Source organism: Rhopalosiphum padi, chromosome 4 (assembly GCF_020882245.1).
Source record: "Rhopalosiphum padi isolate XX-2018 chromosome 4, ASM2088224v1, whole genome shotgun sequence".
In the NCBI taxonomy this organism is placed as follows: domain Eukaryota; kingdom Metazoa; phylum Arthropoda; class Insecta; order Hemiptera; family Aphididae; genus Rhopalosiphum; species Rhopalosiphum padi.
Genome location: NC_083600.1, coordinates 42,835,680 through 42,863,203, shown reverse-complemented (window position 1 = coordinate 42,863,203; position 27,524 = coordinate 42,835,680). Strand labels below are relative to the sequence as shown.

Here is a 27,524-nt window from a genome sequence, read left to right as displayed (position 1 = left end):
GTCATAAAGTATATTATATTAATATTTAATGTCTATAGTTATATAACTAAATAGTAATTATATACAATGTAAAAATTAAATATAAAATAAAAAGTAAATTACAATTTACAAACGTTATAAAATATATACTATATTAACTATACAAGTCAAAATAATCAGTTCCTTTTAATCATTAGTTTTTAAAAAACCTAACAAAAATGTTCACAAAAATACTTATTTCAGTTATTTGTATAATATATAAGTAGTACATACCTATAATAATTGTGAAATATATGTACTCAATATATTATATTTTTGAAAAAAAAGAATATTTTTAACAATAAGATAATAAGATATACTATAGTTATTTAAACATATACAAATTAAGAAATAACAATACAATATTTATATAGTAGGTTATTTCTGATTTGTAGAAATTTAGAAGATACTTAGATTTACCAAATAATATTTTTAATAAAATTGGTCATGACTTCAGACTTATTTATATTTTATGTATATGTTATGTATATAATAGTACAAAGTACAAAGTGTTCATATTTCGTACTTTTAATGCTCGGCCGTACAATGTGATCTACTAAAATCATATTTCATTTCTACCATTTTTATTAATAAAACTAAAAAAGAAATATGTTTTGGACGCAAATAATAGGTAGGTACTTACCTAATACCTACACTTCAGTAAAATCACTTCATTATCCATCTAGGTAAAGTCTGTATTATGGAATATAGATGCAGATTGTGTAGGAATAAAAATATAAAAATACTATACTATTACTTACCTATCCATTATTGATGTTTGATTTTAATAGGAATATGAACTATGCATAATATAGTACCTATAGTTATAGTACATTTTATCTTTGAGCCATTGTCAATTAATACTTTAAAGAGAATGAACAGTAAAATTATTAGCTTGCACCTAATCAAAGCCTCTGCGCACTGACATGCTAGATACCTATACAAACTACAAAGTACGAACTACGAACTTTAATTTTTTAATAGGTCTCTAGATCCTAGACACCTAGTTTATAGTAGTTAGTTAAAGATAATAGACAATTTTTTAGTTTGACTTAAAAATTAACAACTTTTTCAGTTAAAAATTGAAAACGGACTCTTTATGTATAGGTAAATATATCTTTAAAACCATTAAAAAAAAAATCTCTTTAAATTTAATCGCAGAATAAATTATATTTATTCTGTTGTTTACTGGCGCTTACAGAGTATAAATAGTATAATATACATGTATGGTTTTAAAATACATGATATATTGATGTATTAATATGATAATAATTAATAGATACATATAGGTAGGTAATAACCTATGTGTTATAATATTTATATATATTGACATATTGTGCTTACATAATGATACGCTATCTTAATAACGTAGGTACCTATTAATGATATATTATTGTAGTCGGTACCTCGTACGGCGCCAGAGGCGTAGCTCGTAGCCAGGATTTTTTTTATGGTGGGGGCTAAATACTTTTAACTTGAGTTATTGAAAATCAAAAACAACAACAAAACAAAAATACAGAATAACATATTAACGTTGGTTTGCCGTTAATGTATTTACTATAATTTTAAATATAACTAAAATTTGTAAGACAATTTTCATATTTCAAAACACTATGAAAAATACGGCTAATGAGGGGGGCTATAGCCCATTTAGCCCCCCCCCCTTGGCTACACCACTATACTCGTACCTATACCACATACGTCATACATACAAGTTTATTTATTTTTTAATTGTGACGCATAACATACCTATTATTATATATTATTAAAATCAAGATAATATTATTGAACTTAATCTCAGTTCGTAGTTCATAATGCTATTATACCTTTCTATATGTAGATATAGGTATTTTGTATAAGTAGTTATACAAGTATTATAACTAATTCAACACTTTAACAAGTAGGTATCTACTTTACTCGTTCACCAATCATCATAGTCATTCTGCATTCATAGATTACTTTAACTTATAAGTAATAAGTTACAGGTCATAATTGAATATACCTTTTTTTATCGCTGCTCTTAAAAAGATTACATACTATACAAATTTGGTTCAAGGGCGCAAAATAATCCCATTAATCCCCGATCGCCTCGTTTATATTTGACTATATATTTCCCCCCACACCACTTTTTAATAATTTTTTTATAGCAACAGTTACAGTGGTTACCATATTTTATAACCACTTATATAATAAATTTACACTAACGGTACAAAAAATAACATATTGATATGGTGCTATATAGGTTTGGCGATTTTAGTGTTCACTGTCCGACACTGTCACGCACAAGTGCACCACGCCAACACTGATAATTTGTTAATATTGGCCAAATCGAATAGTTACGAGCAGGCATTTACACAAACTAGTAATAGTTGGGACTACAGATACTGCTGAAAGGACAGAGTGCTAAAAAGAGTGCGTCAAAAAGAAAACACCATAAGAATAATATAGTAGGTATGTACCTATTAAATTATTAAAATTAAAATTTTAAATGAGAAATTGTCAAATATCAACTCTGAAAAAATAATTTCGTAGAAATTAACTAATAAAATATCTCCAATTGAGAAAAAATATTAAATATAAATTGAAATATTAATGAGAATAATAAATATATAGTTAGGTACTTATAATAGTTATAAATACTATTTTAAAGTTTAAGATTATCAGTAATTACTAAAATTACTAATGGTTATGGGCTAATAATGACACCCTAAAAAATCCTAGACTTTCAGATATCTCATGGTCGTCTGACGTCTAGTTATCATGGTCATACGATTTTACCTATTTCGGTCAACAACTGTAAGATATTTTCATCGTGATCGTTGACCATTATGTATTATTTTATTTTTTATTTTACTTTGTTCTAATTTAGCTCATAATATTTTTAACCTAATCAACTGAGTCAGTTAAATCATAGAATAAAAATGAATTAATATAATTATGGCAGAAATACGCCTCTATGTATACAATTGTTGGTCTTTCACAAGAACGTAATTTAGGGTTGTCAAAAATCATATTGTAATAACTAATAATTAATAAAAAATAAAAAATTGAATTACGATTATGATAAATTATGATGACCACGTTCGTAATAAGTAACCGATTCCGTAACTACAATGAAAACCGTTTTTACACATTTTTTAAGTATTAAACTATTCTGAAAAAAGGTTAATCGCCCCTCCTCCCAAAATACTCGTAAGTCGTAAGTACTTATTTACGTGCCTTGTCTTTCACTACAATTAAAATAGCTAAAAGATTTAAAATTTAAATAGTTTTTAATTTTTTTTCATGATAGCATACAAAATATTTTTTTTCTGAGGTTGTTGATTATACTGGTTGATTTTTTTCAGAAATATTTTAAATGTAAACTGTGTTATAAAACAATTAACTATATTTATTTATATTTATATTATAACAATGCAAGCATATAGTAGTTTATAATTAATGGATGTGTAATTGTTTAATTTATCAATAAATCATAAATATTTTATATTTGTAGTTAATTTGAAATTTATATTAATTATAAAATTCAATTTTTTCTATTTATATTTTCTAGTTAAATTATTATTTAATAATTTAATTATAATAAAAATTAATTATAAATAACTCATATTATAAATAATATTAATATGGAAACTAAAATGAATACTAGAATATTTTTAATATTTAAGTAAAAATAGGCGTAAGTATACCCAATTCCATAATATATCGGTAGGTAGGTAGGTAGGTAGGTAGATCACTTTGTTCAATTAATTGTTGTATATATATTATACGAGCGAGTGGATCGTTATGGAATGTCTGGCACTAACTATTATCAATTGGAAATTTTGATTACTATAGTTATTTATATTATTTTATATTTAATGTATCCGTAGGTAACCAGCATCACTAAAATTATAATATATATATAGACTATACATTCCATAGCTATACCATTATTTTTTCGTATAATTAAACAATTGCGTGGATGGGGACGATGTCGATGGGGTGCGTTAAAAAAATTCAATAAGCACAAATAGTTCATTAATTAACACGGTTTTCGCAGTATGTTGATTATAAACTATTGTCAGTACTTAGTTGAATTTTTCATCGCCATTAGTTCAAATAAGGTACCTATGGATTATAATGGTGATGGTGAGAAGTGTTTGGGATTTGTGACGTCATCTCTGGGCCAGTGTGCTTATGCGATATTTAGATATAGCTAAGTAGTTACATTAAATTATAGTTTTTTTTGTGACATAATAGCATATAATATTATGTATTATGTGGTCATGTGGATCTCTAAAATCATCGTTTATTATAATTATTATGTAATATGTCTTGATTTTTTATTTGATTTTTGTTTCTCGGTAAACTTATAATGCGCGTATCATCAATTGGTTTAGATACTAAGCGTCTTAGGTTAGAACTTTGACAAAATTCATAAAGATCAGGAAAATTAGTATTTTAATTTTATGTAGGTATAAAAAAAAACTTCTAAGAAAATTTCAAATCAATTTTTATAAACATTTGAAGATCAAATTCTTACGACATTCAATATTCACCCGTAAAATAATTATTTCTCTTCAAACAATCTTTATAATATATTGTATATCAAAAAAAAAAATATATATATCATTCATTGTGTTAAAATTCTTGAAAATTTAATACAAGATTAAAATTAATTCATACTAAAACCATAAAATCTGAAAAATATATGAAGGCAATTATACTACAGTATGAACATTTTAAGTTCAAATTTGGACGAAATTATACTTATCTAAACGATTAATAACGATATTGATCATTTCGTTATAATTTAAAAATATTATTCGTGAGAATTTAGAACTTTTACGTTTATTATATTATTATGAATTTTATTTTACGCAATGACAAATTTGATTTATTTTAAGATATTATCTATTTATACTATGTTTCTATTTTTACTGTTTTACGATATTTGCAGAAAAATTAATCAAATGTTTAGTCGTATTAGTTGATAATTTTGGTATAAATATATAATAATTAAATACTAATTTTAATAAATGCAATATTTCCGTAAAAAATATATCAATTTATGATAGGTTACCACTTACCAGTTACCTATCGTAATACTAAATAAAAGTAAAATAAATTAGCTAAGTATATCAAAAAAACACAACACGAAATAGACTTATAGTGATATAGAGCCTGAGGTATAGGCTGAGACTGATCAATATCGTCTTTGGCATATCTACAGGCTACAATGATATATGATTGATTTAAAATTTAACACAACTATAATATAGTGATCAACTCGACACCTAATAAACAACATAGCAATATACCCACTTGCTTACCTTTTTTCGTTTAAATGTTGTATTTCAATGACCAATATTTTCGTATTTTTGTATTCTTGTATTTTAAATTTTGTTTTTAAAATAATTTTTCATAATGGCTCGAAGAATTTATAAGATATCATAATGTAAGCACTAAGCAGATAAAAGAATAGCTAAAATCAAAAAAAAATATACATTTACTAAGCCGAAGTTTAACTATCTAAAATAACTATAATAATATGATAATTTACATCCGAGATTTGTGTACTTATAAAAGTATGTATAGGTATTATTTGTAAGAACTAGCTATTTAATTTAAATATTTATAAAAAAGTATAAGTATCTATAGGTATGTGATTATAACGTACAAATAATTCATATTTAAACATCATAAACCTAAAATTTATTAATTAACTAAAAAACAAATACAAATATTTCTTAAATAGGTTTATCGTACCTATATTAAAAAGTATTTGTATACCTACTTTTGAAACTTTAAACTTGAACTCGAATATGTATTATTCATTAATACAATTGAGTAAATGACACAAAGTATTTAAATATGAATTTTAAATAAATTTTAAAAGCATAATTTTAACGATACTGACTATAATATTAATTAGGTAAGTAGATATGTAGCACCATAGCCGTTTAGGTCATTATTATAAGGAAGTCATGTACATATATTATATAGTTTACTAGTACTAATGCACTATTTATATAATTTATATAATAAGATAATAATATAATTAATAATATTATTATGTTTATTTATTAGTTTAAGGTTAATTATTTGATTTTTATAAATAGTAATCGAAATTTTAATCTAAAACGGAATAATTTTCTAAAAAAAAAATAAGTACCTATAAACAAAAGTATAAAATATCGTATATTCAACACAAATAGATTTATTGTAAATTGTCATAGTATTTAACGTTTAGACAAAATTGCAGTATTGCACCGGCCAAAATTGTAGGAGTTGTTATCATTAGCTACCAAAATTATCAAAATTCAAAGTTATCCTTTATGTTTTCACCCTAAATCGTTCTTATAAAAAATATAATTAGTACCTACCTATTATATTATTAAATATAATTTTTACTAGTATATTTATATATTTTAAAAATTCGAAATGTTAACAAAACTATTTTTAATTTTTCTTTAGATTCTGAAAATATAAATTAACAAATCAAATTATTATAGAAATTGTACTAAAAAATAAAAGGGTGAAAATAATAGATCATTATTAAAAATCTTAAGACAGTGTATTCTTGTGTGTATCTTTAATTTAAAATAAAAACAAATAACTAAGCCAATTGTCAATATATACCTAGGTAAACCAAAAAATATTTATTTTTAAAATATAAAAGAATCAATAACAACTCAATATAAATATAAAAGGGTATAGTACAAAAGTACAAAATATATACATTATACCTACATGTCTATTGCCTACGCGTATATACATACAGAGTGAATCGCCAAACAAGATTATTCCCATTTTTTACAATTTAAGGAGTGTCGTGTGAGTGTGTGATATACTTTTTTTCAAATAAATCATATTTATCAGAACTGTAAATTGTTAAGAATGAGAAGTTTTTGAAAATCTTGATTTATTTAAATCAAAATTCGAACGATTATAGTTTCAAAAAATATATGTATACTTATAAGTTATATGTAAGCACATGTCGTATATAGGTCTACCTTATCCATTACACATACTTTGTATTAACCAAGTACAAGGTCCTTTATAGATAAATCTAACTTTAAAAATAGTTATACGAAATTTATTTATTAATTTATTTTTATTTTATACTTTTTTATACACTATCAATTATTCAAATATTAATATAAATTAGTAATTGCTACTAAATACTATGATTTTAAAATCTTCATAGCTCCCATATCTTTCAAATCTATTATATTATCATGAATCAATTGTATTATATTAGACTTTGGTAGTTTGGTACATAAAATTAAATAATTAAAAAAATATCATGGTTTGAACTTTGATTAAGATACATTAACGTTTTCAAAAAAGTCACCTACTTAACAATTTGTAGGAAAAGAGGAGATTATTTTATGAAAAAAATGTGTTTTTGATATCGTTAACTAATTCTAAAATGGTATACAAAATATGGTACTTATAACATATAAAAATTCTGGTTTAAATTAATATTTATTGGATTAAATGAAAATATTGTGGTGGGGTGGACCGCGGACATCGGACATGATTGCGGAGAACCACACTGTATGTCTGTATAGCAAATAACAATGTTATTATAATATGAATTGCACATTTATTCGTACCAAATACCTACCAATAATGTAATTACAAAATGTTTAATGTGCATATCATTAACCTATTATCTATTATATAGAAGAAATCGATGTACGTGCAGATTTAATAATATCTAGATTAATATATCTAAGTAGATGAATACTAGATATAGGTATAGTTAATACGCAAAATACTGTTTTTAATAATAGCTAATAATTATTTATTGCGTTGCTATATTACCTATACCTATTTGGACATTTATAAAGTATAGTAAACAAATAAATGTATTATTATTTACATCGATTTAATAAAATATATAGGTAGGTACATACGTTGTAGAGACGTAGAGTTGTCAATGTATGTTTAATGACTATATCGTCTATATCAAATATATGTATAAAACTATAAACCCTCTATTGATTATTTCATATAGAGTTTTCATGGTCTGTAATTTTAATTATTAAATTTATTCAAAAAAACAATGTATAGTTATAACAAAAATTAGAATACAAATATACCTAGTAAAATGCTCTAATGTACGGCATGTATAACAGTGACTGCAATAATCGCAATGAAATCAAAAACATAAATGTATAATTATGTCATTCGTGTAGGCGTCGGATGAGTACATAATACGAAATCGAGTGGTGACAACCAACAGATGAATCGTCCCTTTAAAAATACACTACATAATATTATATCGTCGAGCAAACAGCAAACTACACCACGATATTATCGTATTCTTTGTATAGTCAATTTATTTGGTTTTTAATTATTTAGGTCAACTCGCCACCATGCAATTATTATTACTGATTAATGATTATTACTCGTATACTGTAGTTAGTGTGTTAGTCATTATAGTTATTACAAATTGTAATTTACAATGCATTGGCCGTATGTACGGCGCGGTGAGCCTGAAACCATATTTATAGAAAAAAAACCAAGTCTACAACGGCCACGGCCGTAATAATGTATAATATATTTCTGCACGTATCTGCGCGACTACACAACTTTGCGCAATATTTAATATATAGGTCAACAGGCATAAGATATATGGGTAAAAACGACATGCTTTAATGATTTCTCGCCGACAACTCCGCGCATTCCCCACTGACACACGGCGCGTATACAGTCCCCGGACAAATAATATCACAAAAATCTCAATTGACTCGAACGATATTTTGTATCTTATCAGACCATCACTCGGTCGAGTGTCACCTGTCAAAACGGTCATAAACTCACGACTCTCTCGACAGAGACGCGCACGCCCCATCTTAGTGAATGGTGAGTTCGGTCGTGTATTATTGAAATGTGTATATATATATATAGAAATACTATAATATAATATTATATAGGTGCCGTACTTTAGTGCCACCGTTTAGGCTATACTGGTTTAGTGTGGTTTACGATTAAACTTAATAATATGACTTTTCGACTAAAATAATAATAATAATAATAAAAATAACAATATTTAAAAATTTAAAAAGTGAAAGTAACGCGGACGTCTCTTATCATCTACATACACAGATTGAGCTTGTAAATTATTAAACTTAAATACCATTATAAATTATAATAGGTATACCTAATATTGTATCGTATCATATAGGTAAGAAAACAATTGAATAAATATAGTTTTTTTTTCATATGCACATATATACATAATATTATATTGACATGTTAACGAAAAATTTGAGAGGCAAATATAATATAGCGATACAATTTTATTAAGGTCGATCAAGTTGTACTTTTGTTGTGCTGAGTCCAATTTCTTTTCGATAACACTTGGCCGTTGGTCAATAGATTACGTCCGAACTATATAATTGTTTTTATCTAAATACAAAACGAATACCTAATTGTTCTAATCAGTCTTATGCCTTCAATTATACGTTAAATGTTTTGATATTTCATTACATGCAAAATTAGGAAACAGTCTTGGTGTCCGTATTGTTTTACTTGATTATTTAAAAGCTAGTTGTGTTCGTATTTTTTAAATAAAAAATTAAAAATGTCGCTGCAAAGACTAAGTAAATTTGTTAGATGTTCGGAAAACTACAATTTATGCCGTTATGTCAAGTCACAATTAGAATTTTCCCCATTTTTGAGGTTGTCTGTGAAATCAACGAACTTTTCCGCCGTCCAAAATATGTCGTCGAATCAGAAGGTATTAAATTTAGACAATATGAATCCCAACGTAAGGATAATGGAATATGCAGTCCGGGGACCGTTATTAATAAGAGCTACAGAAATTGAAAATGAATTGAAGAAGGTTTGTATATTTTTTTATTAACATTAATATTTTTTCATGTTCTTATTATTATACAATTTTAGGGTGTTGAAAAACCTTTTAAAGAAGTGCTTAAAGCAAATATTGGTGATTGTCATGCAATGGGACAAAAGCCAATTACATTCATACGCCAGGTACAGTTATATTCTTTCCTTATTCAATGGAGGATTTAACAGTAATTTGTAGCAAATACCAACGTGACTTTCTATTAAGGTTTTGAAGAGATTTTTTTTATTTAAGTAAGCTACTAATTCCATTTTGCACATCAAAACAAAATTAACATAAAATATATACTTTATTTGACTTATTATTTAAGTGATATTTAACTCTTAAATTCACTAGTTACTTTCTTTTTGTAATGTATAAAATACAAATTTAGGATATTGTAGAATATATTTTATGAATAAATAAGTAATATTATTTAAACCGAGTAGAATTAAGGAGTATTGTTTAAAAAATTGAATTTTTTAAAATGCATCAATTAATTTATTTAAAACCTACTAAATGTATCTTTTATTCTTATGGATACTATGTGTTATTATTTTTTTTTCTTAATGTTTTATTTGTGGTTAGAAATTCATCAATCCAATTTAAATCTTCATTAATCATAAATACCATTTTCAAAATTTTAAATAATTTTTTTTGTAGTTTTCGAATCACAACACCCAGACAAAAGTAGTAAATGACAATAATAAAAGTTGAGTTTGATATCTTAAAAAACTACATTTGAAATCATTAAAAATTTTCTTGATATGTAAATATTTCTTCGATTAGTGTAAATGTAGTGGAATATTAAAATACTCAAGACTCAAACATCATTAAATAGCTCTTATAATCTCATGCTCACATTTATTATATTATATCAAATAATAAGAGAAATATTTTTATTTTATTAATTATATAATTTTGTTAAGGTTTTAGCTTTGGTATCTCAACCAGAACTGTTAGATGATGATAAATATCCCGAGGATGTTAAAGAACGTGCAAGAACTATATTAGATGGATGCCGTGGTGGAAGTGTTGGTAATTATAATTCAGAATATTTAAATAATTATTTTAGATTTAAAAATTAAACATTATAGTTTTTACTATCATTATATTTTACACATGATTAATAACATAATGTTTATAATCTTAGTAGTTAATCATAAGAGTTTATAAAATGTGTTCTATTACACTAATTTTTAGTGTATTGAGGTTGTACTACAGTTAGTATTTGAATTAATTAAGCTAATATATAAGTCCTTGAGCTGTCAAATTGAATAAGTGTATACCATCTTAGATTATTTTATATTAGTTATTATTATTGAGCTATAAAACATTTATTCATAATATTATTATAAATTGCTATATAAAGGCTTTAGATAGATGTAATACTTTAAATTTCCAAGGTTATAAAGCAGTTTTGAACCTTTTTTTTATACTAAAGATTTTTAATTTTAACTCACACTTTCAATTTAATATTACGAAAAAAAAATTATTTTCTGAAAACTATTTATGCATATTGAATTAATAGTTTTTTATTTATAACCATTTCAATTTTATTTTATAGTAAACTTGCAAGAAATGCTAAGTATACACTAAATAATTTTAATATAGTTTTTGTTCATCATTGTTAAGTTAAAATTAATTTTTTATAATACTAATATAATATAAAAAAAACTCTATATTTTTATGATATGTCAATTTATTATTTATTATTATGTTATCTTTCATTTATATAATGTAATTTTTGTATTAGGGTCATATACTGATTCTCCAGGAATAGAAATAATAAGAAAGCATGTTGCCCAATATATTGAACGTCGAGATGGTATTCCTTGTGATTATTTAAATGTCCTTCTGTGTGCTGGTGCATCAGATGGAATAAAAGTTTGTATTTAATTTAAATATATTGTTATACATTTAAAGTTTATTATTTTAATATAAAGTAATTAATTATATATTTATTAAGTCATTGATTGTTTTGTTTTAGTCTATTTTACGATTATTGGTTGCTGATGTTGATGGAAAAAAACCTGGTGTTTTAATTCCTATTCCACAATATCCATTATATTCTGCTACATTAGCAGAGTTTAATGTAAAACAGGTTAGTATAATAATTTAATTATTATGATATATTATTTATTTAAAGGATACAGCAGGTTTATCTCCTATTTATTTTTATAAATGGAATGGTACAAAAGTTATTCAATCAGAAAGTTCTTTGACAACAAAGAATTAAAAAAAGAAATGTAAAATTTACATACTTAAAAATGGTATTTGATTTTCTGTTAAAAATTTTAACTTTTTATTTAATATATTTTTATAACTTGAAAATCATTATTGCCATCTTAACTATGTAAACCATTAACTCTTAAAGGATATATTTGTATAGTTATTGTCTATACTTGTTAGTTGTTAGTATTATAGTATATACAAATTACGAATTATTAAATATACCTAATAGTTAATATAATAGTATATTTGTACTATCATATAATATAATTTTAAATTAGAATTCTGAAATGAAAATTAATTGTTTATACTTAAATGTTTTACACAAACAATAAATTCTTCTGCTATGTGACTTTATATAATAATTATAATAATCATAAATCTTATAACTATTTCTACAAAAGATGCAATTGGTAATAAGTAATGTTTAATCATTATTTGGGTTGTTTTTATTAGGTTGGATACTTTTTAGATGAAAATAAAAATTGGGGTTTGGATGTGAATGAATTAGAACGATCGATAACTGAAGCACGAAAACACTGTAATCCTAGAGCTATTGTGGTTATTAATCCTGGCAATCCAACTGGTTTGTTATTACTTAATAATTATTTAATTTAAATTGTATTTAACTTTAAGTTCGTTTATTTTTATTGTTAATATTTAAATTCAAATAATGTTGCAAATTAATCAGGTGGGTACATTTATCTTAAATTACCTATGTAGTCGCACAATAATTGTAGCTTGGTGAGTTTTTTGTCTGTTAGAATACCTAGATGAATGGGTGGGAATATGGGATGTCACTGATGCAAAATAAAATTCTAGAAAACTAGGCAGCACTAAAACTTGTATATAATCCCAAGGAGTATAATTTAGTTTAAAAAATAGTTATTATATTTATGTTTAAATTATTCTAAATCCTTCAAACTTGAAATAAAACTAATTTTTTGCTACTACCGTTTTATTTGTGTAGTTATATTTTTTATTTAAAATATTGTAATTATCAATTTCATATATCACATATTTGAATTGTCTAGGCCAAGTATTAACCAGAGAGAATGTGGTGGATGTTATTAAATTTGCATATAAAGAAAAATTGTTCTTACTCGCTGATGAGGTAATTTATATATAGAGTATTTTATTTATTTAATGTTATTTTCTTTTTATTAACTCATTTTTTTTTTTAATACCTAGGTATATCAAGATAATGTGTATGCTGAAGGAAGTACATTTTATTCATTTAAGAAAGTATTGACAGAATTAGGATCTCCTTATAGTGAAATGGAATTGGCATCATTTATGTCTTGTTCTAAAGGTAATTGAATACTGTAGTAATGAAGACTAGTAATATTATAAAATAAACAAATTATGTTAGGTTATATGGGAGAATGTGGTTTAAGAGGTGGTTATACAGAAGTAATTAATTTGGATCCAGAGGTTAAAGCAATGTTACTCAAATCTGTGTCAGCTATGTTATGTCCTACAGTTCTTGGCCAAGTAATAGATTACTAAAAGATGTTTACGAAAATTATTACATTATTTTATTTTTATTGTTCAATTAGGCTGTAATGGACTGTGTTGTAAATCCTCCACAACCAGGTGAACCATCATATGAGAGTTTTCAAAATGAAAAAAATAGTATACTAAAATCATTAGCAGAAAGAGCTAAATTGGTGGCCGATACATTTAACAGTATTCCTGGGATGTCTTGCAATCCAGTTCAAGGCGCTATGTATGCTTTTCCACAAGTATGTTAATTTAATTGTTTAATGATTATTGAACGAGTATAAGTATACTTAACTTTAAGTACAAATATTATTTTAATTTGTAGTTTAAGCTACCCGAAAGAGCAATCAAAGAAGCAAAAAATCAAGGAATTGAACCTAATGCATTTTATGCATTTCAACTTTTGGAAAATACTGGTATTTGCATTGTACCTGGATCTGGATTTGGACAAGTTGAAGGAACTTATCATTTTAGGTAAATATAGTTGCTTGTTTTTGTTTCAATTAATAAAAATAAAATAATTAAAAAATATAAGTATAACACAAGTAAAGCTTGGAAAATATAACATATCAATATTTGATTTAAATACATATTTTAGCTTTAATGATAAGTAATATTAGTGCCAAGACTTATAATTATAAAATACTTCTAAATTTCTTAAAACCTCTATATATATTAACTATACACATTTTTTTTCAGAACCACTATCCTACCTCAGCCGGATAAATTGAAAACTATGTTGGATAATTTCAAAGAATTTCATTTAAAATTTTTAGAACAATGGGAATAATATTTGTTAAAAGAAAAGTATAGCAATAAATAAATTATTTAAGTAGAAATAAAATACCAATTACTTTTCAATTTTACAACTGATAACAAATGTAAGTAGTCTATCTAAAATGTATGATAAACTTACAGTATTTTTATAATTTTACTTATTTTCTTTTAGTCAGCGATAATAATTGTTTATTGCAGTTTACTAGGTTTATAATTTTTTCATTTGCTAATTAGAATCGTTCCTACATAATTTAAACAAAACAATAACTATTCATTTTTAATTTGTTGCCATTAACATTTAAAGGAAATGGATATTGTATTTTAAATTTAAATTATTTTTGTTTGCCCTGAACATCATTACCATTTACCAAGACTGTTCAAAATTAAAAAAAAAAGTTCCCGGTTTTTTAAACACTATAATTTTAGTTTTAAAGATTACTACAAACTATTTATTTTGATGTAAAAATGTATCATTGTACTTATAAATGTTTCCATCCTAGATTTAATTTTACATACATCTGTTAAATCATAACTAGCAATTTTCACAAACTGTTAATTAGTTATGCTAGTCTAAATTTAATTTAAATTATTTCTGTTAATAATTTATTATTCAAAACTTGATAACTCGATAATGGTTTATATAAATCTAACCTAGTTTTGGTTGAACAAAACAATATTTTCTAGTTAAAAAAATTCTTATACCAAAAATCTATTATTTTAATCCATCCTTGTGTTACTTAATTATTTTTTTCCTAAAGTGTACCAGTTTTATTTTTACATCTGAGTTATTTCTAGAAATAATTGAATTAAAAAAATATTTTATGCATGTATTTTTAACTATAATTAATTTTTATCATTGTATTTATTAATATATAGTATCATTCATAAACATAACATTGAGTATGCATAAGATTCAGTTAAATATCTTTAAAAACTTAAAATAGACTATAATAATTTAAACTATTAATAATTTGTTTAGATATTATATTATTATTTTTTTTTTTATATAACTATTAACTATACCACCATTGAGTTTATTATGTATTAAATATATTACTATACTCAATGCTACTACTTATTTATGTTTAAATAAAGTTGTTAATCTAAAAAATTATGTTCACTACTACTTTTTTGTTTTAATCTATGCTAAATTATTAGAATAGTTATAAAAAATATATTCTAATAATGCCTTACTCTGACTATTATATGATCTGTGACAGTATTTATGAACACTGATGGTTTTCATCAAGTGCTTGGAAAATAATCAATTCACTGCATAGACTAATACTAGGGATGAGGTTTTATAGTGCCCAATCATTATCTTGTTATTACATAATGTAAAAAATAAATGTAATATGTATTGATATAAAAATTAATAACCATTTTTTATACTATGAGAATTACTATGCTTTATGACCTTAAGCATAAGTTTGCAATGGGCAAATTAATGAAATTTGTAAAGCAGTTTTCTAGGCCTCGACATTTTTTTGTTTTATTCATTAGCCCTCTTACAAGTTAATTTATGACCTCTGACTTAAAGAATATAATAATTTGGAATTATTAATTCTAATATTTACAAAACAAAAAATATCGTCAAATGTTAATTAAGAGTTCACGATAAAAATATCTATTCTATAATTAAGGTAATGTTACTTGTCATTTAACATTTTTGTTTAAAGTATACAATTAAATTAGGCTAAATTAAAATTATCTACTTACATGACAAAATTGTACTATAATTTATTCAGTGTTAAGATAAAACTATTAGATTTTTGTTAGGGTCTACGAGGCAGAGCTGTTTATTAATATTTCAATTTTTATGAATTTTTTTAACCACAAATTTTTCAACACTATGAAAAATATACATATAAATGATATTAATATAATGAATTAATACTTATGTCTTTTATATACATTGTCTTGGAGAGAAGGCCAAAAATACTGTAGGCACTACCTGCAGTCTGCATCAAGAACTGCTTTGCCTATGGTTTACTAGATATAATGTATTAGATTTTACTAGTAAATAATCATTATTACAAATTTAAGATAAAACTCACTTTTAGTTATGATTAGCCTGAGACTGTAACAGTGTAACTCATTACTAGGGAATGGATTTTATTGGAATGAGATATTTTAAATTTGATAAAAAATGTGTACAATTTAGATCATTCTAATTGAAATAAACCCAAATTTATTTTACATATTTGGTAAATAAGTACACATTTTAGTATTTTTTTGAATTTTTAACTATGTTTAACATCATCTGCTTTGTCTAAAACAACAAGATATGTAATTTTTGACAGAGACATTTTAATAGGAAAAATTCAACAAGTATCTCTGGAAATTGAATTCACTCCTTCTGATACAGTGAATAAGAATTATGCCCCTATCACATATTCTGTTGATGTAGAACAGTGTTTTAGCCAATCTAAAAGTATTCTCCAACCAAACCGTCGTAATTTTATTTTTTGCTAACCTACAACAATATGTTGTTTTTCATTACTTTGTTCCGGAATAATATTCATAATTTTATATACCTATATAATTTGTAATACTTTTATTTTAATGTTTATATTTATAAAATATTTATTTTTTTGTAATTTTTTCAATATTTTAATATTTTGGAATTTTTATTCCATATTTTAAGAAAAATTAGTACATATATTGATTTTTTTATTACAATAAAATTCGTTCCCTACTCATTACTGATGTTGAATATTTTTGTGTCCCATGTGGCCATGTTCATACATTTTAAAATTTTTTAACTTGTATTGCTATAACTTTATAATAATATAAAATAACTAGGCAATATTGTAATCTTTTATGAGAATTAGTACATCAATATTAAAAATATGTAGGTTGTTTGTTTTTATATTTTTTAATATTGATTACTTTTAGTTCCATAACAAGTTATTAGACATAATTTTTTAAAAATAAACATGTGAGTCATTTGACAATAGTTATAGTATTTTTAAATTTAATGCGTGAACTATTTAATAAAAACTAGTATGAGTTAGACAAAAAAAATATAAATGCAATAAATCCTATTATGATTATTTTTCTTGTTCTTATATTTATATAAACCATATATAAGCAGGCATACATAGATAAAATAAATATTTTAACATATTGATGTTACTATGTATTTATCAAAATATTTTTAATAATAAAATTATAATAAATAATGTAAAAAAGTATAATTTAATAAAATAACAAATAATTAGTAACAGTATAAGTAATTATTGAAATCAAATAGAATTATGTACATATAATTGTAGTTCCATCGAAGTTAAATTTTTAGACCTTGGAGTAATTTATCTAAACTCTAAAATTTAAAAAGAAAACATGTTATATTTTAAATTGTAACAAAAATACAGTGGAACCTTAATAACTTGAATTGGTTGAGGGCAAAAATAAAATTTGAGTTATCGAAAATTCGACTTATTGAGGTTCCACTGTATATGTAATTTAAATACAAATTAAATTGTTTATATTTCAGAGACAAAAATAATATGTTACTTACGTTGAGTTCCCATAATATTATCTTCCCATCCAAACCACTACTAGTGAACTTTGTAACAGCATCATTTGACTCACTATGAACACGTAAACATGTTAATGTATTTTGATGTTTAGTATCAAGTTCATAGTCACTGTTGATGCGTGCTTGTCGATCTAAGCTTTGAAATTTTTTCATTGCACTATAAAACATATTTTAAGAATAATATTATTTTTAAATTATAAACTTAAAATAAAATTGAATATGTATTCTTTAAATTCTTTAGATTTATTGTACATTATTACCTTAATCCAGCAGCTTCTTTTTTCTGAGAACTGTCAATTTTAGAAACAAATTGCACTTTGTTATTGGAGTCAATGCAGTACAACATTGGACAACATCCATGGCCCTATTTAAAATAACATACTTATTTTTACTATGGTTTTTAAACTAAAAACTATAAGTACTTAATACCTACAATTTAAAATATTGACCATAATGATCTAAATTTAAAATTTAATTATTACTTTCCTAATTTTGTATTTTACCAGAAAAGAATATTTTAATTACAATAATTATGAACTCACTGCAGCAACTAATGCTCGATCAGAAACCCAAATACAGCTTATGAAAGGTAACTCATTTGTTTTTAATTTATTAACAATTATGCTTCCTTTAGATACGTCGGCAACAGTAATAGATGAATCATGAGCAACCCAACATAATCGATTACCAGTTTTATTGAATGCTAGTCCATGTATCCATCCACCTAAAAATAAAAACAATAATTTTTATACAACGCTAAGTTTTAAGAATTGACAAATTGTGTATAAATATAATGTTTAACTTAGAAGAATTAATATAAAGTAAATAGATTTAAGACATTTGTTCTAGATTAATTGTTCAATACAACTATTTTGAATAGACTACTAAAATATCTTAACAATTATAATATTAAATTAACTAATAAAAATATTTGTAATAAATAGTAATTATATTTGAGTGAAATATATAAATTTACCTCCTCTAGAAGAATTGGTAAATTCAGCAACTAAATTTGGCACAGAAGTATCATCAGTGTCCCATTCAGTTTTTACTTTTTGACATTGATCAACTTCTTTCATATGAACATTAAACAGTCTTACTCGGAAATCAGCTGTACCAGTAGCTAATACCATGTTGTTTGGATGCCAATCTAATGCTGTTACTGTAGATCGAATTGGTTTTTTTATATGTTTTGACACCCACCAATCATTTTCAACTTCAAAATAGCACACAGATATTAATTGAGCTCCTGAACCAACTGCAAATTTTTTCTCTAGAAATAAATTTAAAAACTATGGGTTAACATAATATTTATATTTATAAATTATAATAAATAAGAATATATACTAAAAAATCCTGAGTTAATAAAAAACAAAAGAGACACATTTTGTAATGTCTGATTAATACTATTTTCATATAAGCATTAATATATTTATAAATATAAATTTAGTTAAAAAAAAAAACAATTCTCAAAAGTTAAGTACATTTGTAATAAACTATAATAAACTAAGATAAATATAAAAGAAACTTTGTTAAAAACCTTGAGTAATTTATTCTAACTATAAAATTATGATAAACATGTAGAATAAATTATTATTATTGCTGAATGTGGATATGCCACATATAAATTTAATATTATTATAAAATTACCATTGGGCGACCATTTAACACAAGTCGCAGCTCTACTAATTCTTAATAATACAAGAGTTGGTTTCCATTTTCCCTTGTCATCAATTGTCCAAACATATGCATTACGGTCCTATTGGGTGAAAACAGCAACATAATTATAAATAAATAAAATAAAAGTTTATCTATTAGAAAACTTACAGCTGAGCAAGTAACAATTCGGTTAGTGTTAGGTGCCCAATCAATTCCAGTTACTAGAAGTCCATGCTGATCTAGATTGTCTAACAATGTCCAGTCACTCAAATTTGGTTCATATTTGTATATTTGCACTTCATTGCTATTTGGAATTACTGCTATCTCTATAATATATTAATATTCAATAAAAAATCAAACATTTTCTGAGATACTTCAAACTTTAATCTGGTTGATTAAATCAAAACTTACGAGTTCTATTTGCATTCCATGAATGTGAAGTAACTGGATTATCTCCTAAGTTATATTCCATTATACTAAGTTGAATTAATTAAATCTAAACTCTTAGATATGATCAAAAATTAGATGTTCTTTCGGAATTATAATACTAAATAGTAAATAGGATGACGATCCTTATCTAACTTACCGACTCTCAGTTCCTAAACTCCTAATTTCTACTAATTAAATACCCAATCACCAATCCAGTCACCAGTCACCAAGTGTCCAAGTAGTGACCAAGTCGGTAAGTCTCAAAATTCCAAAACGGGCTGACGGGCGGCGACTCATAGACAGCTCACCAGTGTAGCACTCCGTGATGCAGTATGACACTATGCACAATATTTGTTGTGTAGTAATATTTGGTTATTTTATAGAGTATTATTCAACGAATTATTCAAACAAACGGAAAATACCTTAACTTGTTGTAGGGATTATTTTAAGAAATTTATGGAGATTGCAATGTATGAACTATTTATTTTATAATAACTTATTCAATAAATACATAATATATAACATTTCCAAGTGATAGCTGTGATAGTGGGAAGGGGGTATCGAAAACCGCCAAAGCCTAGGAAAAAAAAAAATTGTTTTTAAAAAATTGTGGCTTACATCCATTTTGTAAAGATTTTATGAGCATGAAAGAATACTATATAAATTCAACCATGGTTTGAATAATAATAGAAAAAAATGCTTGAATTACACGGGTTAGGCGAGCACGTAAATAACATAAATAATTATTCTTAATTGAGTCTAGTAATATTGTATTTGTTAAAAAGATTGTTTACATTGAACATTCTTGTTTTATTAAATAGAAATGCCAAACAATTCTACTAATTGGTTTAGTTATTAAAGCTATATTCCCAAACTTTTTAGAATATATGTATATACGAATATACGTATATAAATATAATAAATTTAAACAAATTTATACTGGTTCTAGGTCACTTTCGGGCACGTATACTGTACCTATACTAAAAAAATTTCGTGGGAGGGTTTACAAAATATAGCAATACAAATTTTGCCGTAACATAATAAAACAATTTTTTCCTCGTTACTCGAAATTATTTCGGGGGTGGTTTGAACATTGAACCCCTGCAAAACCCCCTCCTGTATACGTGCCTGGTCACTTTGTACGGTCGAACATTAAAAATGCAAAGCGTGGACACTTTGTACAGTTGTCAGTTGAGTGTAAAACTTTAGATTGCAGAACGCGGATACTGTACTATTATATACATAAAGTATTCATATAATATAAATAAGTCTGAAGTCACGACCAATTTTATTAAAAATGTTATTAAGTTTAAATATTAGATGGTAAACCTAGTATATCTTCTAAATTTCTACAAATTATATAGAACCAGTAAGTACTTACTATACTAATATTGTATTGTTATTTCTTGATTGTATATGTTTAAATAACTATAGTATATTTCTTATTGTTAAAAATATTTTTTTTTCGACAACATAATGTATTGATGAGTACATATATTTCACAAAATATAATATTATAATTTATAGGTACGTACTACTTACATATTATACAAAAAGTAAGTATTTTTGTGAACATTTTTGCTAGGGGTTTTAAAATCTAATGAAGAATCTAATAAAGAACTGATTATTTTGACTTGTAGCTAATATACTATATTTTATAACTTTGTAATTTACTTTTTTACATTATATATAAGTATACTTACTATTTAGTTATATAAAATATAATTATAGATATTAATTTATACTTTTGTAAATTGTATATAATAGTTCAAAGTTTCTGCGTTATGCAGTTTTAAAAATGGACTATACGTCTACACAAAATGATCTTTTACATATACTTTGGAACAAAATGCAGCGACTTCTGCAGTTAATTTTAGATTTTGAACGGAGTGATGAATGTTTGATTTTACAATGTGTGTGTTTTTTTTTGTGTCTTTCATCTCGTTTTAAAGTAGTAACAGTGCTTAGATTTTTGACTTCAGCCCCTCTTAGAAATGAATCTAGTATAGACAGTATAGTAATAAAAGTAACGAAAAACGGGAATTTTTACGTATAATCTGCAGTTTATGACAAAATCGATTTTTTTATTTTGCTGTAACTCAAAAATGAATCATTGTAAATACTTGAAATTTTCACCAAATGTTTATATTAGCGTTATCTATTTATGATTTGTTCGGATTTTTCATTTTGACTTTTTATTTAAATATTTTTAGACAATTGACATTTTTGATTTTTTTAAGTTTTATTGTTTTGAAATGCCGATAAATCCAAAAAGTCTTTAAAATTTAACTCAAGGTTTATTATAAGTTGTACTTTATGTAGTTAAAAAAATCAAAAACCGTTCGTTACAATTTTTGTTTATGAGTTTTTAAAGTTCAAAACTTAATGTTTACAAAATATGTCAAAACCACTAAAATTTGAAATTAAAAATTCATAACATTTTTGTGATTTATATTTATGGTTAAAAAACCCAATACAAGGTTCTCCATAAATTTTTCTTTAAATAACTATAAAAAAAAACCAGCGTCAATATAGAAAAAATTTTATGAGCGCATGAAATTTAATTTTTTACGAAATCACGTAAACCAACGATATCTTAAAACGATTTAAAATATTTGTTGTTATTCAAAAACTGTAACTTATAAGTCGTAGAAACTTGAAACGTTCACCAGTAGTTGAGAAAAAAAAATTACAGTTTAAATGTAGCCATGTAGCAGGAGCGGTTCTTGAGAAGCCACAAGGGGGGGGGCGGCAAAAATATTTTGCATATACCTACATTATACTTACAATTTGCATTCATATCAAATTTTTTTTTCTATTGTTTGGTACATGAGATGTAATTATAAATTATATAAATTATAAACTTTATACTACAACGGCATAACATAAAGAAATAGGTATCAATAAAAAAATTAAAACAAAAATTATTTTTTATTCAAACTAAATTAACAGTCAAACTTCAAACATATTATACATATTAAATAAACTTATAACTAATATTAATATATTATTTATATTTTATATGAAGGTAATAATTATAAATTATGACTTTTGTGAACGTTGTGAACTCAAAAACTGTTATTAACCTAATCTAATAATGATTAATGATAAACGACAAAACCATATTCGTGTTTTCGCAAAGCCGCAAAGGTAACGAAAGCAAAGTTAACGAAAGCAAAGTTAACGGTCTGTTGACTGTTTACTGATAGTTGATACCTCCCTGATACGGCATATCACGGTACATGCGAGTAAGCCAATAAAGAACGAGCGCCCTCTATACTTCAATAGGAGTAAACATTTTTGTTAACAGTAAACATTTTGACAAAAATTAAAAAATAAAAATATCGCCAAAACGATTTTTAGTAAACTGTTTGCTCATTTATATTTTTAGTTTTTACTCAGCCCAAGGGGGGGGCGGTCCACCTATCGCCCCCCCCGTAAAACCGCCACTGCCATGTAGTAATAATAATATGATACGTCCTACTATCCTAGACTAATCTTATAGGTATTTTTAAAACAGTTATTGGAACAATACGTGCATAGACTTATTTGACTAATTATGTTGGTATCGTCAGTATGACAATAATTAACACTGTTATTGTTTATAGTACCTATTAACCATGGTTATCTTCTACCGTGCTACTAACCTATGTCATTTAAGTTTATTTCAACACGATATGATAAACGAATATACATAATAATCTCGGTAACGATCAATTTTTGTATTTTGTTACAAAAAAAAAGAAAAAGAAATAGAATAATATCTTGTCTGACTTGTCTTATAACTTGTTTGTTACATATATTGTATGTGTAATCTATTATATAGACAGGTGGTATAATTTATGGACATGGAATAATATTATGGTACCAATTTATAAATCTTTATATTTGATCTTTATCAAACGACGTGCCATGTTGAGCTTGCGTATGTGTTATCAGTTATGTATACATTTTAACTAACTTTTCACTGGTGGACTGCAATATTATTTCTATGGACTAGTCCGAACTTTTTTTAGTCTAGTCCAACATTATTAGCACATTTCTGTATGGCAACTTATAAACATAAATTTATCACAAAACCTTAAGAAATCAGAATTACAGTATTTTGTCTGTAAAACGTAATAAAATTTAGGTTAGCGCGAGTCCGTGATAATTGTGTCGTTGTAATATTATAGGTTTTTCCGTACTAACATTATTAATCTTAATATTTTAAAATTAAAATAAATATTAAAATAATGAATAATATTGCGACGCAGAGAATCAAAAGGGAATTTAAAGAAGTCATTAAGAGCGAAGAGGTAATTACTTAATTTACAATTATTTTTGACAAAAATATGTTTTTTTAAATATTTATTAATTTTTAAAACAGTTATATTTAGATCCAACATTATTATTCGATTTTGTTGTGTAGAACGATCTTGTGAAATTATTCTTGCATAACAAAGAACTTATTTTAAATTATAAATTACTTAATTAATCATCATTTTCCATTTGGCATCAGAATATATAATTAATTAATGTTTTATTTATCACATATATTATTTAATTTCTCTATTTTTTTGTCATTTATTTATCTATTTAAGAAAAATATACTCTTTAGTATTATCTGATTTTTATTAGAAACCAAAATATAATAGATTTATATATTTTTATTTAGCTTGCTAAATGTTCAATCAAAGTTGACTTAATTGGTGATAGCTATACTGAATTAAAAGGCGAAATTGCTGGCCCACCTGATACACCATATGAAGGCGGTACATTCTTTTTAGAAATTAAAGTGCCAGAAACGTATCCTTTTAATCCACCTAAAGTAAGTAGATATTTCTTTTAATTTATCATACAGTTATTTGATAAATAATTTATAGGTTCGATTCATGACTAAAATATGGCATCCAAATATTTCATCTGTCACTGGAGCTATCTGTTTAGACATTTTAAAAGATCAATGGTAAGTATAAACATTTTAAAACTTGTTTATTTAAGTAATTTAATTAGCATATACTTCCTATAACTATACTAAATAAATTATGTATCCTAAATCAGATTTACTTATTTTCACAATTTTAAAATTGATTTTTAAATTATCAGTCGTATTTAAAAATGTTTACTTTTGTAAATTAGTTCAATAAATTATTTATTTTAATATACTTTAATAGGGCTGCAGCCATGACTTTACGCACTGTACTGTTGTCTTTACAAGCACTTATGGCTGCTGCTGAACCAGATGACCCACAAGATGCTGTTGTTGCTAAACAATATAAAGAGTATCCAGAAATATTTGCTAAGACAGCTAGCCACTGGACTAATGTTTATGCTGGAGGTATAATATACAGTTTAAGTAAACAACACATTTTTTAGTGATTATGATTTAATATAAAAAAATAAAACTAATCAAAATTATATTTTATAGAACTATATTTATTTAACCTAAAGAATATATTTTTTTACATATAAAATCAATCATGTATTTTTGTCTGTTTTAATAATATGTATAATTTTAGTTGTAATTGGTGTTGTAGGTCCAAATAAAAATTCAGACTTTGATACAAAAATTCAGCGCCTTATAGATATGGGAATAGAACGTGATCAAGCACGTGGAGCATTATCTACTTACAATTGGGATTTGGAACGAGCTACAGAACAACTGTTTAGTTAGAATGGACTAATTGTTTCGGATTATGATTTAAACTTTAAATTTATCATTAAATCAATGTAAAATATTGAAAATTATAAAGAGTTTTTTTAAACACTGTGTTATTTAAAATTTTGTTTTACACAAATTTGGTCGCATAAGTAATATTAATAGTATATTTTTCAATTAATTATTTTTTTATTTATTTTTAGCTAAGATATATTCCTCAATTCATTGTTTCATTTGTATTGTATAATTTGTGTGTTTATATATTCTACACATATATATATATATATATATATATATATATGATATAATATAATATGTATAGGTATCACATATAAGGAATAAAGACACTTAAAGTCATTAATAATACTAAAAATACATAAGATTAATTAGTATTGATTTTTTAAAATGCATGTCTGATACAATAATATGTCTTATATTCTATTGAATTAAAAATAACCGATTTTGAGTTTCATTTATATTTAATTTCTTGTAAGTAGAAATTTGGAATATAGTTACCCAAAAAGTAAAAAAGCATAGTTCAATAATAAATAGTACTCAAAAAATAGTATAGGTTTCTTACACCACTGATAAAATTATTCTTAGCTCGTTATAGATGTTAATAATATTATACTGCCAGTAAACCACAATTGAGGAACAATTTTGTCTGAAATTTTAATTTAATTATTAATAACATTTTCTTTATATTAATTTAACATTATATATTTATGTTCACCGGCAAATTACTTGGAATGATTTTTCCGATTAGCGATAATAATAGACGCCAAATACTTACATCGCAAATTCGCACGTCGTGTATACCATTTCTTTATACAAATCTATTTTGTTTTGATGTTTACAATGTTTACATAACCTGTTATTGTTGTCATTATGAAATATTAACGTAGCTACATTCTAATTTTACTATAAATTTACAATACAAATTTCACTCAAGAACTTTATAATCGTTCACATAACACTTCGACCTCTCGGATATCTTGTTAAGAAATAACAGTGTACTTTTGTACTCTCGATTACCCGCGGAATAGGGTGACAGGGCATCTACGGATAATCTGCAAAATTAAAATTATGAAAATATTTTAAATTTTATAATAAAAAATATATTGGAAATTGATTTTTTTTTTATTTCCATAAATAAAAATTATTATTATTATTAAAAAAAAATACTTGTTTATAATGAAAAATTATTTACATAATATATGCAAAAATCTCTCGTTATCGAGTAATCGGCTATCATAACCCAATTAAACCGATAATGATGTATATTGTATTTCAAAAATCTATTGGGTGCTTATACCAATGTCAAGTAATCGTGAGGGGCTTTTCCCCTCTCACTACCTATATCTATAAATATTTTCAATGGGTGCTCAAGCACCCGAGCACCCATGTACTTGGCGCCTATGCATATAAGCTTACTTACACATTGCTTGATTTCATGAGAGCGGTCTTTCTCATTGTTGAAGATTTGTTCATATTTGTATAAAAATATAATTAGTTCACCCAACGCGAGACGCTGGCTAATTTTTATTATAAAAATTTATTTTTATTTTTTATCTAACCCCCAATTATCAAGTTTTGCCTATATGCCCTTGAGCCTTGGAGCCTTAAGACTTAGATAAAGGGTGGTTAGAACCCTAATATGTGACAAAGATAATGATGTATAAACTATAAACATAAATAATAATATAATTATATAATTCTCTGTATTCTAGTCTTCATGACATTCATGATATTAATATTTGCATTTTGAATATTTCAATATTTGTGATCTATGATCATACACTTGTGACTTTGTGATGGTGTGTTGTGTGCCGTCTGCCCGTCCAAACGCAATTGAAAATGGAAAATAATGATAATAT

The 27,524-nt window shown here is 24.9% G+C and overlaps 3 protein-coding genes across 7 annotated transcripts; 2 read left to right on the top strand and 1 right to left on the bottom strand.

Annotated features, from left to right (window-relative positions):
- The first annotated feature begins 2,288 nt into the window (after positions 1-2,288).
- Positions 2,289-15,488, top strand: LOC132928219 (alanine aminotransferase 2-like). 5 transcript variants are annotated; one of them, XM_060992743.1, is made up of 13 exons: positions 2,289-2,469; positions 9,697-9,859; positions 9,922-10,011; positions 10,792-10,900; positions 11,619-11,749; positions 11,853-11,966; positions 12,551-12,680; positions 13,129-13,208; positions 13,286-13,406; positions 13,467-13,588; positions 13,654-13,839; positions 13,923-14,071; positions 14,297-15,488. In XM_060992743.1, the coding sequence occupies exons 2-13, from the start codon at positions 9,737-9,739 to the stop codon at positions 14,385-14,387; spliced, it is 1,446 nt and encodes a 481-aa protein (XP_060848726.1). In that variant the 5' UTR covers positions 2,289-2,469; positions 9,697-9,736; the 3' UTR covers positions 14,388-15,488. The 5 variants fall into 5 exon arrangements, with proteins under 5 accessions (XP_060848726.1, XP_060848728.1, XP_060848725.1 ...); XM_060992745.1 differs by having other exon boundaries at positions 2,290-2,465; XM_060992742.1 differs by lacking the exon at positions 2,289-2,469 and adding an exon at positions 8,643-8,877.
- Positions 15,489-17,418: 1,930 nt separating this feature from the next.
- Positions 17,419-20,281, bottom strand: LOC132930435 (actin-related protein 2/3 complex subunit 1A). Its single transcript, XM_060996310.1, has 8 exons — positions 19,989-20,281; positions 19,746-19,903; positions 19,569-19,677; positions 18,895-19,191; positions 18,461-18,642; positions 18,179-18,282; positions 17,898-18,075; positions 17,419-17,699 (listed from the first exon to the last, which is right to left on the bottom strand). The coding sequence occupies exons 1-8, from the start codon at positions 20,047-20,049 to the stop codon at positions 17,664-17,666; spliced, it is 1,125 nt and encodes a 374-aa protein (XP_060852293.1). The 5' UTR covers positions 20,050-20,281; the 3' UTR covers positions 17,419-17,663.
- A 3,537-nt stretch (positions 20,282-23,818) lies between these two features.
- Positions 23,819-25,753, top strand: LOC132929632 (ubiquitin-conjugating enzyme E2-22 kDa). The gene is made up of 5 exons (XM_060995120.1): positions 23,819-24,304; positions 24,664-24,816; positions 24,872-24,954; positions 25,163-25,326; positions 25,526-25,753. Exons 1-5 carry the CDS (start codon positions 24,242-24,244, stop codon positions 25,660-25,662), a joined length of 600 nt encoding a protein of 199 aa, XP_060851103.1. The 5' UTR covers positions 23,819-24,241; the 3' UTR covers positions 25,663-25,753.
- The last annotated feature ends 1,771 nt before the right edge of the window (positions 25,754-27,524 follow it).